General features: G+C 38.7%; 1 protein-coding gene across 1 annotated transcript; it reads right to left on the bottom strand.

The window, feature by feature from the left end:
- Positions 1 to 10,452: 10,452 nt before the first annotated feature.
- LOC110114880 (transcription factor GTE2-like) lies at positions 10,453 to 13,084 on the bottom strand. Its single transcript, XM_020847907.2, has 3 exons — positions 11,215 to 13,084; positions 10,960 to 11,137; positions 10,453 to 10,880 (listed from the first exon to the last, which is right to left on the bottom strand). The coding sequence occupies exons 1-3, from the start codon at positions 12,814 to 12,816 to the stop codon at positions 10,789 to 10,791; spliced, it is 1,872 nt and encodes a 623-aa protein (XP_020703566.1). The 5' UTR covers positions 12,817 to 13,084; the 3' UTR covers positions 10,453 to 10,788.
- Between the last annotated feature and the right edge of the window lie 696 nt (positions 13,085 to 13,780).

A 13,780-nucleotide genomic window follows, 5' to 3' on the forward strand; every position in this document is an offset into this window, starting at 1 on the left:
TTAATGTCATCGAGCAAAGGCTCTAACATACAGCCTCGGATAGGTCTTACATCCTTGGTGGATTCTCTCGACCTTTTCCATACAGGTTAACATCATCGAGCAAAGCTCTGACATACAATCTCAGATAGGTATTGCATCATTGGTGGATTCTCTCGACTTCTTCCATACAGGTTAATGTCATCGAGCAAAGGCTTTGACATACAACCTCAAATAAGTCTTATATTCTTGATAGATTCTCTCGACCACTTTCATACAGGTTAACATCATCGAGCAAGATTCTGACATACAACCTCGGATAAGTCTTACATCCTTGGTGGATTCTCTCGATCTCTTCCATAAAGGTTAACGTCATCGAGCAAAGGCTCTGGCATACAACCTCGAATATGTCATGTATCATTGGTGGATCTTTTTAACCTCTTTCATTTAAATTAACATCACCAGAATGCTGTTGATGAAATTTTTTCGGGCTTCTCCACAAAGTTAAATTTATACCCGATGTCGGACTTCTGCCTGTCGCTAGACTTTTGTTGGGCTTCTACCCGATGTTGAATTTTCTCCAGTCGTTGAACTTCTGCCTCATGGGACTTTCATCAGAATTCTACCCGACGCTTGGCTCCCTCCCGTCGCTATACTTATGCCCATTGTGGGACTTTCATCGAAATTCTACCTGACACTGAGCTTCTTCCCATCGTCGGACTTTGGCCCATCGATGACTTTCATCGGACTTTTACCTAATGCTTTACTTCTACTCAATGTCGAACTTCTGCCCATTGTCGAACTTCTACTCGTCGACGGACTCCTGCCCGTCGATAGACTTTCGTCGGTCATCTACTTGATGCTTTACTCCTACTTGATATTGGACTTCCGCCTGCCATCGAACTACTATCCGTCATCATACTTCTCCCCATCGATGGACTTTCGTCAGAATTCTACCCGACACCGTACTTCTACCCAATATCGAACTCTTGCCTATCGACGGACATTCGTAAGGCCTCCTACCCGACTCCATATTTCTACAAGTCACCGTACTTCTCCTCGACGTCAAAATTCTACCAGACGTTGAATTTATGTACATCATCGAACTTCTACTCAACGCCAAATTTCCACCCTTCATCGAACTTCTGTCCGTCATCAACCACCTACCCAACACTGTATTTCTACCCAACGCTGGATTTTTGCTCTTCAACAGTCTTTTCAACCTCCCTCCTTACAATGCTCTCTCTGACCTCCATCTCCAACCAACTAACATCGAAACTCCGCAGGATCTCTCGAAGAATATAGGGAGAAGGGGGATCTCCGAGCTTCCTTGCAAAGAGAGGGGCCTTGGAGGACCAAGGCAAAGCCTCAATTGTAAGAATAGAAGGAGAAAGGGGGATCTCCAGACTTCATTGCAAAGAGATGGACCTTGGGGGACTAAGGGAAAGTCTCAATTGTAAGAATAGAGAGAGAAGGGGAGATCGATGTAAAATTTTCTTTACCCAAGGGGGTTATTTATAAGATGAAAAGAGGGGGGAAATTTTTGAAAAAGAAGGGGAAAAGGCTTCTAGAAGCTTTTTTGAATTTTCCTGAATTTTTCAGAATTTTCTGAAATTTTTTGGAATATTTTGGGTTTTTTTTTAGAATTTTTTGGCTTAAAAAATTTCATGTGGGCCCCATAAAAATTTTAAAGAAAAAAATTACATAATCGCGCGCTGGCACGGGATGCACAGTTTTGCGCGCAGCGCAAATGCCACCGCCGGTGGCACATGGCGCTCGGCAGTCGGCCGGCCGGTTCGGATGATCCAAATTTGACATTTTTTGGGTCCTCGAAAATATTTTTTGACTTTTCGGACTTAATTTTGGCACTTTTGAAGCTTAAAGGGGCCTTTATGATCAAGTTTGAGCAAGATTTTAAATTTTGGAACGCAATTTTTTACGATTCGACCAATGTGAAATGTTGACACATATTTTCGAACTCTTGAAACTTTGACGTCCTAAAATAGGGGGACAATTGATATATCATTAAAAAATTATCTTTATCGGGCACGAATCTCGAGGCAAAAACAAGCCGGAAACTTCAAAAATTAAATCCAGGATCACTTGAACTCCGATTTCAGCAAACTTATAATCAAACTGAGCATATTGGAAATACAAATGCAACGATACCAAATTTGGCTCAATCCGAGCCCAAATGAGTCCAAATCAAGGACCCAAAGAGTTGTTGGAAGCTTTGTACCATAGTTTGGATTACCAAACGGTATCCGAACTTGACGAGCTTATAGTCGAATCCAGCGACTCGACAAGACAAATCCAACGAGCCCAAGATCTATGAATTCTGAAATCATTAAGACCTCCAAATGTCTGACGAATGGTCCATGATTAAGGGATTCAATATCGGTCGTTCATCCAATCACTCCACATTTACCCTTGATCTCTCACCTATTTACGGGCCATGCCACTCCAGAAATCTATAAATAAACCCATCATTTCTCTTGAAAATGGACCAAAGCAAGAAGAGAAGAAGAGAATGTGAGAAGAGAAGGAAGAAGCTCCTCCTCGACCATCGCCAGTGTTTCGTCGGACCACCTCCGGAGCTTCGTCGTACCACCACTGGACCACCGCCTGACGTCGTTGCTCTGTCGGACCACCACTTGAGGCCCTCACCTCCTCTGGACCACCGCCTGACACCGTTGCTCCACCGGACCACCACTTGAGGCCCTCACCTCCACCGGACCACCGCCCGAAGCCGTTGCTCCGCCAGACCACCACTTGAGGCTTTCACCTCCATCAGACCACCGCCTGACGCCGTCGCTCTACCGGACCACCACTTAAGGCCCTCACCTCCGTCGGACCACCGCCTGACGTTGTTGCTTCGCCGGACCACCACTTGAAGCCCTCTCCTCCACTTGACCACCACTTGAGGCCCTCTCCTCCGTCAAACCATTGCCTGATGCTAGAGTTTTGTCGGACCACCACTTAAGAGCCTGAGCTCCGCCGAACCACCGCCTGACACCGGAGTTCCGTCGGACCACCACTTAAGGGTCTGAGCTCTGCCGGACCACTACCTAATGTCATTGCTCCGTCAGACCACCACTTGAGGCCCCAGACTTCTGCCGAACCACCACCCGAGGCCCAGACTTTCGCCGGACCACCACCTGACGCCCAGACTTCTTCCGGACAACCATTTCAAGCCCGAACTTCTACCGGACCACCACCTGAGGCTCGAACATCTATTAGGCCACCAGCTGATGCCCAGAGTTCTACTATAGTACCACCCTACTACAACGGTCTTTCAGACCCCTGTCTTCTGCCGACTACTGTCATTCTGACCTCTGTCGCCTACTATGGTCCTTCCGATCATGATCATCAGACAATAGTCTTTTTGACCCCAGTCTCCTACCAACTACGGTCTTTCGGACCTCTATCTCCTACCGACTACGATCCTTCCAACCCCCATCACCTACAATGGCCCTTTCAACCAAACAAACATGTCTATATTGATTATTGTAACTCCCACCATGTAATGCACTCTATATGACGCACATTTGTAACATCAAGCTAAGGCCTTCTCCCTAAGAAGGAACTCATTTGTAATTTGAAGGGTCACAATTCACTAGGGAAGAATCCCAAGTGGTTTTAATTTAAAAGGCTTTTAATTTATTGTTATGGACATTAATTTACATATTATTATACATTTTAAATATATTTGGCATGAAAAGGGTACCAAGAGGTGTTTATTAATACATTAAATAAAGTTATAATTATTAATTAATTATAATTATAATAATTAAAATGAAAGGTTGAGATTTGTTGAATAATTAAAATTAATTAAATGCACTAATTGGCTCTTAAATGCAATTAATGTAAACTTAATGAAAAATGTCATGCATTTAAATGAATGAATGATGTTAATAAATAAGTTAATTAAATGTATAAATAAAATAAAAAGTTGAGATTCGTCCTTAATAAATTAAATGGAAGGCTAAGATTTCATTTGGGTTGAATCTCAAACCACTTTTATATAATAGTAGAGATGTTAGGCTTAAGGCTTTAAGTTAGATCAAATTGAAAATAATAATAATAATGATAATTTATTTACTCATTATGTTCTTAAATCCCCATGAAATTTATTAAGATATAAACATGGATAATTTATCATTATGGTAAATTTATCATGATTAAGAGCTTGATCATTATTAATTTTTTTAATAAAATTCATCAATATCTTGCCCTTCAAATGCAACCAATTCATCAAGAGGAAAAGCAACAAAGACTAATTTGATGAATTTTTAAAAAGGATTGGAACTAAGAGAGCTAATCAAATCATTTTGAGCATTCAATAAATGCGTCAAACTATTCGACATTGCCCAGATTGATCCTGCCCGTGTGTGAGGACTCAAATCGGTGATTTACGACTACTTATGTTAATATTTCTCTTTTTATTCTGATTTATTAATTTTTAAAAAATGATTTTAATTATTAAATGTATAAATATGTAGAAATATTAAAATATTTTGGTTCTTTCTATTTGTAATTTAATAATGTTATCAATATATATAAAGTAACTTGAATTTGAAATTTTAATAACATGTAAATCTTAATTCCATCGATTAATTAATTAAATTGCTATTTTGGTTGAGAAAAGATTAATATTTATTTTAAAGTATGTATTATAAATTTTAAAAAATGTAAACAAAATTTAATTGTATAAATTATGAAAATAATAATTTAGTTATTTGTAAATATAATAAAGATTTAATCGAGTTTAATTACATATATTTGGTGCTTTTAACCAAATCGTTGATGAGTCCGAGCGTTGGGTGATTCGAGTGGAGGCTTTCAACAATATGATTTGAGTTGAGTTGTCCGTTATTAAGCTAAATTGAAAAACAAATTATGTGTAACTAATTTTTTAGATTTATTAGCATAATATTATAATAATTTGAAATTAATTCAAAACCTAAGTAATATATAAAGAATTTTGTTAGATTTATTAATATAATAAAATAAATAATTTTGTTTGAATAATATATAGATTATATTAATTTGGAACTAATTTGTGTATAATATATTTAAAATATTGTGAGTCATAATTTAGGCCTTGGAAAGATTTAAGAAATATATAAATCGGAAAATATTTAAAGAGTAATTATTTTTATTAGATTAATTTATAGATTATTATTGTTAATTGAATTATTTTATGGATGAAAAATCTAGATCAAGGTAATGATTAATTAAGGCATTCTCAAGAATTTAATTATTACATTATATTTAAACTAAATTTTGAATAATTGAATCTGTCAGAGTACTGTATATATAATCACTTTAAATTATAATGAATTTATGGATAATTATTTTAATTTTATATAGAATAAGTAGGTGAACTATATGTGAACACAAAATATGTATTCATTGAGAGTATTTAAAATATAATTTTTAATTAAATATAAAGAAAGTAGACTTCTACCACATTTAACTTAATTATTACATATGGTAATATTCAGTAAGTATATTTTATAATTTTATAGATGATATTTGAAAAATAAGATATAAAAATTGTTCAAAAGTTATTTATTGAATGCTGGAACTATTCATGGAATTGGATTCTTGGCAAATTATCATTCAAAGTTCAGGATCATGTATGTTTTATTTTCTTGTTCATTAATTTGTTGTTATTATTCGCTGCAACCTATCATAGTAGCTGAGCTGTAAAGTCGTAATGTACAATCAACTCTTATTGTAGCCATAATCGGTAGGTTACAGAGGTCGAGTGGACCCTAATCCATGGGCAAAGATGGTCCGAAGGACCAAAGTCAGCGAGCGATGGTCATCCAAGGGACTATAGTTAGCAGACGATGGAGGCCGTAGGAACCTTAGTTGATGGGTGATAGTGGACAAATGGATCATAGTCGACGGGTGAAAAAGGCCAATGGGACTATAGACAGAGGGCAACGAAATTTTAAAGGACCGTAGTCGTCGGGCAACAATATTGGGAGGGATTGTATTCGGTTGACTATAGAGGTCAGAGGGACCATGGTCGACAGGCGATGAAGGTTAGAGGAAACGTAGTCGGTTGGCAATGTTGGTTGGATGGACCTTGATCAGATGGCGATGATGGTGGGATAAATGGTAGTTATGCAACGGGCGATAAAGGTTAGAGGGATTGTAGTCGACGGGGGATGGAGGTTGGAAGGACCATAGTCGGCGAGCAACGTAGTATGATGGTGATATGAGGAATTGTAGTCAGTTGGCGTCTATGGTTGAAAGGAATATAATCGGTGGGTAACAGTGGTTGGATAGACTATATTCAATGGGTGATAGTGGTTGGAGGGATTTTAGTTGGAGAGCAATGGATGTCAGAGGTACCACAGTCAATTGGCGCATTACTCTGAGGGATTGTAGTTGGGGGGGTGACAAAGGTTGGTGGGACCGTAGTCAATGGGAGCCAGAGGTCAGAGTGACTTTATTGAATGGGTAATGGTGGTTAGAGGGACCCTAGTATGGGTGGCGACAGTGGTTAGAAGGCTATAGTCGACAGGTCACTATTGTTGGAGGGACGCTTATCTACGGGCGATAGTAGTCTAAGGGACCCTTGTTGTGAAGGGACTAGAGTAGATGAGCGATAGAGGTCAGAGGGGATGTAGTCGGCACGCAATGGAGGTTGGAGGGACTGTAGTTAGCGTGCGATGGAGGTTGGAGGAATTGAAGTCGACACGCGACGGAGGTCAAAGGGACCGTAGTTAGTGTACAACGATGGTCAAAGGGACTTTAGTTGGCAGGAGACGGTGGTCCAAGTATCATATTTGGTGGGTGACACAGGTTGGAGGGACCGTAGTCGGTGGGCGATGGTGGGCGGAGGGAATAAATTCAAAAAGGATGTTGGTCGGATGGACCATAGCCTGCAAGCAATGGATGTCAAAGAAACCATTATCTGCAGGCAATGATGGTCTAAGGGTTCATAGTTGGCCGATGATGGAGGTTAGATGAAGGCTCAGTGGTGGCTACGAGACAAAGCTCTAACGACATTGGTTAAGCAGAGGTCCAATAACGGCGGCTTGGTGGCGAGGGTTCACCGGCGGTGCTGCTGAGATGGAGCGCTTAGATTGTTCGAGAGTTCTCTTGAATCTCTAGTTCAATATCTAAGCCTCCAAAATTTCCATCTCCTTTTCATGTGGGAAGAAGGGGGGCTATTCATTTATTTTGACAGTGGCATGTTCCATAAATATGGAGAAGATCCAAGGTAAATTCAAAGTTTAAGTTTCTTAATGATCTCAGAATAAAGTAATCTTAAGCTCACTTGATTCCTCTCATCGAGACACTCGATTTGATTATAAAAATGTCATATTTGAATATCATTTGATCATTTAATTAATGCTTTAAACTTTCAAATATTCTTCGTCCCTTGATTTAGGCCCATTTGGGCTCGGTGAATAGATTTTTTATGTCTTTCGATTTTTTCTTTTTGAGATGTTCAATTTGATTGCGAGTTTGTTGAAATTGAAGTTTGGATGGTCCTAAATTTAATTCTAAAAGATAACAACTTGAATATAACTCAAGATTCATGTTTGATCAAGACGATTTTTTATGACGTATCAAGAATATATGTAGAATCTAATATATAACAAAAATCTAAATTAAAACTATTCAATTTGACTAACCTCTCATATCAAAAAGCTCTCACACTTGATGAATTTGATGCATGCTTAAGGCTTGCTGATTTAGAATTTAAATAAGCAGCGAGACCTTCCTCTCGACCTTGCCTGCTCACAATTTTTGTTTGCGCGATTTTTTCGAATCTGGAATGAAAATTGCAGATATGGTCAATGACTCGTGCGAAATGTGCCAACTAAATATTGCAATCAATGGACTGTGCCAAAATGCTTGGCGCATTCAAACTGCGCCAAACATTTTGGCATTCCATTGAATGCGTCAACCATTTTAGTGCATTCACTCCATAAAACTCGTTTATTATCTACTCTCTCCGCTTTATATCATTTAATAAGGTGTTGCTCCTTGCAATTTTCCTGACTAGTTTTAATCAAGTAATATTTGTTTACCTAGAGGAAAGAGAAAAAAAAGAATAAGAAACTGTTAGTAAAAGCTTAAGATGACAATGACTTTCTAAAATAAATGAGGGAGCAGATTATAATGGTTTATGTTGTTCAACCTCCATCTAAAAGAGTGAGAATTTCACCTTAAAAGATAAAATGTACATAATATGGATTACATACATCTTATTCCAGCGAGCACTACATCTTATTATGGCGAGCTTAGTGTTGACAAGCAGTACACCTTATTCTATTGATCTTAAACCCTAATCAATGAACAACAAATGATGGATGACAAATTATCAAAGAACATACTCCTGAACACTGTCTTCCAATTAAAGCTTTATAATTGCACGAACCGCTCCTTTTATAAATTAGAAATGGAATTATAACAATGATGGTGTTGATCGACATAGAAAACAATTGACATATTCAATGCTTTTTTATCATAAAAATATCATTTTTGAGTGGCGAGATAATAGATGAGATAATCAAAGTTTACAGTGTTATCTTTTGTTGGTCGCCATCAAAATTTATACTTTTGCGAATATCCTTGGATTGAAAAGAGTAAACAACTTGAGTATCTGATCATCATAATAGCTCGCAGCCCCAAGATAAGTTTTTTTAGTTGGTGCTTAAAGCTAGTCTTGTCACATAAGATAATTCAACAAAGTTGCAATAAATGAATGGACATGAGTTCAAAGAAGGCCAGGCCATATGACAGATTCACATAAAATTTAATGAATGATATATCAATACCAAAAATGATGCTGAGAGTAAACCCTCCTAAACAATCAAGAGTAGATCGATCTTGCTTCCACCACCACTTCATTAAAAAAGCAATTATTTATCAGAACAATAATATAAAAGAGTCATCATAATAATGCAATGAACACATCATATCAATCAGCAAAACTCTACTCCAAACAAGCATAGAGAAAATAAAAATATGTTATAAATTTTTTTGCGAACATAAAATATGTTATAATAATAAACAAAAAATAAAAACAAACATACGACACGTGATATGACACATGATATTCACCCCTAATCTATCATGTCGCTAATGATTCCAAGCCTTTCTTGGGGCCCGCCAAGTAAATAAAGCCCAGGGACATTGGAACAATATGAAGAATTATTTTTATGATAATAATAATATATTTTATAGTATGTAAGTAGGGGGTGTCAATGTAGAACCCCAATCGAAAATTTAAATCGAAGCCGAACCTAAAATTTTGAGTTTTGGTTGACCCTAAGCCCAAAATGGATTGAATTTGAATTCAACAATTTGACCCGTTTCAAAAGTTGGGTCGAATTTAGGTTGACCCATTGGCCCAAAATTGACTCGAAAACTCATCTTGACCTGGGAAACCCAAAATTGACCCAAAAAATGGATATTGACAAATTTTGGACCCGAAAACTAATAGTTTTTTATTAGCATTGGGTCATAAAACTAACCCATTTGCAAAAAGGAGAATAGTTCGAGTTGACCTGAATAATGCCGAGTCAATTTCGGATTCGACCCAAACTTAACCTGTGAGCCAAAAAAGACACTCCTATATAAGAATATTTGCAACCATGTAAATAACATGTTAAACCTAAGTACAGACTATAAAACCTTATATTTTACAAAAAAAAAATAATAATAATTAAGAGGATATTAAATTTAATAAAAATAGTTCCGAATATTCCAAATATAATAATTTAATTAAAAAGACAAAATAAAACTTAATGAAAATTTTAATCCACTAAATAATTCATTTTTAATTAGCTGATTAAAAAAATTCATTAAAAATTTATATAGTTTTTTAGTTAAATATTAATTTTTTAATTTTTATTTTGAATATATATTATAAACTCATCAATTTTTACTTTATTTTGAAATGAATCATTGACTCCACTATCACAACACAACTGCATATCGATGATGACCATTATGGATTGACCAATGACCTCTACTATATTTCATCATTATCACCTTCAACCATAGCTCAAGCTCATCACCATCAACACCTAAACGAGTCAAGTCAAGCTAAAAAAAAACTATATAAGATCGTCCTAATGTATAACTCATTTACTAAAAAAAAAAAAAAATTTAGATGAAATAACCAAAAATTTAGATGAAATAACCAAATTGAATGTAAAATGGGTAATGTCCCAAAAGAGGATTATTATCAGGAAACAGCAAAATTTTATTATATTATAGCTTCAAACCCGAATGGACCCGACGTGCTCATAAAGCACTAACGGAGATTGATTTTTCATATTATATAGTAAACATGAGCGCTTCGTCCAAGTCTCCAACGGAACCAAAAATAAATAAACCTCATTTAATCTAAGATAAAATATAATACACATTTTAACTAATTCCCCAAATGCTATATTATATTATATTATATATTTACAAAGAACAAACACAAATCAATAAGATAACCAGAGTCACAATAAGCCACACAGTGTTGCTTCAATCAATTAAGCTCAGGAGTTATAGAAAAGCTACACTGTAAGCAAAAAGAGGGGAATTCAGAAAAACACAGAGCTACCCTAGCCGTTTCTTTTCACTTTTTCCTTCTTTCTTTTTACATCATAAGATACACAAGTGAAAACATCAATTACTCAAACTTTATCTACCCAAATCTCTAGCTAAGAGCTAACGTTAACACCAGAACATAGAGCCACAAATCCCCCCCCTCCAAAAACAAAACCAAAAAAAAGAGAGAAACTTTATAAGATCGTCCTAATGGCAGCATGCTTACCTATGTTAGTTAGGCGGACAAGATCCAGAATGTCTAACTGGCGAGCGCCCATCTTCATCATCAGAATCACTTCCAGATGAACTCCCCGAATCTGAATCTGCAGAAACAAAGCTTATGAAAATGTCCACAAACCAATTGTTCAAAGAAAAAGAAGCTTGTTTCTGAAATCAAGTTACCACTGGAAGAAGAGGAATCGGTGCCAGAACTGCTGGAGCTACTGGCATGCCCATCATCCTTTTCAATCTCAACAGATGGATAATTGGTCGATGTCATCTCCTCACCAATGTCAATATCCTCATCAACAGGATCACCTTTCTTGCACCTCTTGGCAGTTGTGTCATCGGCAATAGGTGACTGGCAATCACAAAATAGATTTTAAGGAAATATAGCTAATAAATATTTGTTCATAAATTAATTTAACTTTGGAGTACCTTGTGGCTTGCATCAGCCGGAACTGATGGTTGGGCAGCTGATGAGGTTGGAGCAGAAGAGACGATGTTTCCAGCTAAGGCTTCTTGCCTCTTGATCTTGCTCAGCGTCTTCTTGCAGTTGTAAACAAATCTATCCAGTTCCCAAAGCGTCTCTGTATCCATAGTCTCGAAGTCTAGAACAATCTCATCGCCATCTTGTTGAGTGTCAACATTTCTCTTTTTGACAATCTGTAATACTTGACTCATTTTCTCCTCTGGCAGGCTTTGTAGCCCAAAGCTTAATTTTTGCCTCTCTTCAAAGCTCATAGGTCTCTTGTTTGGATCTTTGGCCTTGGGCTTTGGTAGCTTTGTTCCTATCGTTCTAGCAGTGATGGGATATTGCTGCTGCGGTGGTTGAAGATGGTGAGGTGATGATAAAGAAGCCGAGCCAACTTGGTTAGAATGGATTCGCTGCTGCGGGTGAACAGGAGCCGGCGATCGAATTGGTGGAGGAGATAGAACAGGTCTCAAATCTGCTCTCATTGAATTCTCAGAAACCGGGTGGGGGTTCCAAGAAGAGCACAGCTGCTTCTCTTCCATTTGCTTGGCAATGCCAACCAGCTGCTTTTCATACTTGGCATATGCTGGTCCAAAAAGACCCTCAAACTGACGGAGAAGCATTGCTGCCAATTTATGTACCTCATGAGCTTCTGGATTATAGATAAGAGCATTGTTAAAGGTCAGTCTGATATCCTCTGCAAAATCTAAGGGTGTCTTATACAAGCCATTTTTTAACTTGGATCTAACTGTCCCAAGGTCCATTGGATGCTTAATGATCAGCCGGTAGTCATGCAATCCCATCCCCTGCACATCTACCGGGGAATTAAACCACATACCTCCCTTATGTTTCATCAGCCTTGCCAGGATCTGTGTGCACTTCTTCATAATGGCTGAAAGAAGATTCTTGGAATCCAACGCAGCTCTTGGAGAGAGAGTCGACATTGCCATCCCAAACAATTCCTTGTTGGGCAGCGGAGACAGATGTGCCCTTTTGGCCTCTGAAACTTTGACCTCCTTTTCGCTGAAAGACCCAGGCTGGGAAAGATGGTTCTGCTGAAGTGCAGCAGGGGATGTGACCTCACGGCTGCTGCAATAGATCCCAGAAGCAGAGTATCCCACAGATCTAGCCGAGGATTGGAGCTCTCGTGATTCAATCCTGCTTGTGACGCTTCGGACCTGCTCCAGCTCAGAAACCAGCCTCCGTTTCAAATCCCGTAGATCTTTCTTTGACAAGCTCGAGATGTTGAAACTGACATAGTTAGCAGAAGCGCCTCCAAATTCAACAGCCCGGCTGATTGGTTCCCAGTTAAATGAGGAGGAATCCTCAGAAAAGGCAGGTCCTGCCGCAACAAAGGCGTCATCTTTCTCATTGCGTTGATTAGTTTCATAGCCGCCTCGGACGTTAGGATAGGGTATGTGGTTAGGGTTAGAGTTAGGGTTAGGGTTAGGGTTTGCGTTGGGAAAAAGCCTTGGGCTATGATTAGAATTAGGGTTTTTCTTCATATAAACCTTCTGCTCTCCCCAATACGACTCATTCCGGCTTGCCAGGATAGCCGAGGCCATGCAAGGAATCGGCGGCTTCTCAGACCGGGCTGGATCCGGCGATCATAAACACCGTTAACAGCCAGATTCTCATCTAGAGCAACCCCAACCTATGCTAGGCCTGTATTTGGTACTCAACGGCCGGAGTAGAAGCCGGCCGGCAACCGGCAATTAAGGAGTAGGCCGTCGATCTTTGCGAGAGGGAGAAGAAAAGATGGAGGCGATCGATGGTTCCTTCATAAAGGATACAGAAACCCTTCGTTTCTTAAGCGATTGGTGTGGAGAAAATTGGAAGGGGTACACCGCCTCTTAAAGCAATGAGATCTGACCGGCCTCATCACGGGCAGATCATTGGCCGTCTATTCAAACCGGATGTAAAATCCAACGGCTTTGATCTTATTGCTTCTACCCGAAGTCCTGCCAGTCCGATCTGTCACGGACGGTGATGATCCGCCTTTCAAACACGTGGCGTTCATCGAGTATTGGACCGATGCTCCGGCGCTTTTCCTTTTGCCTCGCCGATGTGAATTTAGCGTTTCGATTGGATTTCGCGTGAATTTGAACCAGACGACTTGCATTTGGGGTCCTCTTGATGGAACAATTGAGCGATGTTGAGGGACCGATTTAATTGATCATACAATTATAACCGCGCGCCACATAGATGCAGCTCTATCATATGTACACGTGGTTCGTGTTCATAAGTGGAGAGTGTGATGGGTCTGTTTGCAGGTGTTTTTAACATGCTTATCTACTTATCGCTCAAATTAATTTGCCGTGGTTTTATCGCAACTTGACAGCTGTTGTACCGAGCGCGAAAATATCTCTGCAAGGGTGAGAGTGAACGCGAGTTCGCGACCAACTATTTGGACCATTCTCATTGGGTGTGGGTCCCAATTTTGGATCAATGAGGTTGGAATGACTTTCTTAAGAGTTGTGTCGCAAGGAAATTGGAAAATGCGGTCATTACTTATTATTACATTTCAAA

The sequence above is a fragment of the Dendrobium catenatum genome, unplaced genomic scaffold (genome assembly GCF_001605985.2).
Source record: "Dendrobium catenatum unplaced genomic scaffold, ASM160598v2 fragScaff_scaffold_133, whole genome shotgun sequence".
NCBI lineage: Eukaryota > Viridiplantae > Streptophyta > Magnoliopsida > Asparagales > Orchidaceae > Dendrobium > Dendrobium catenatum.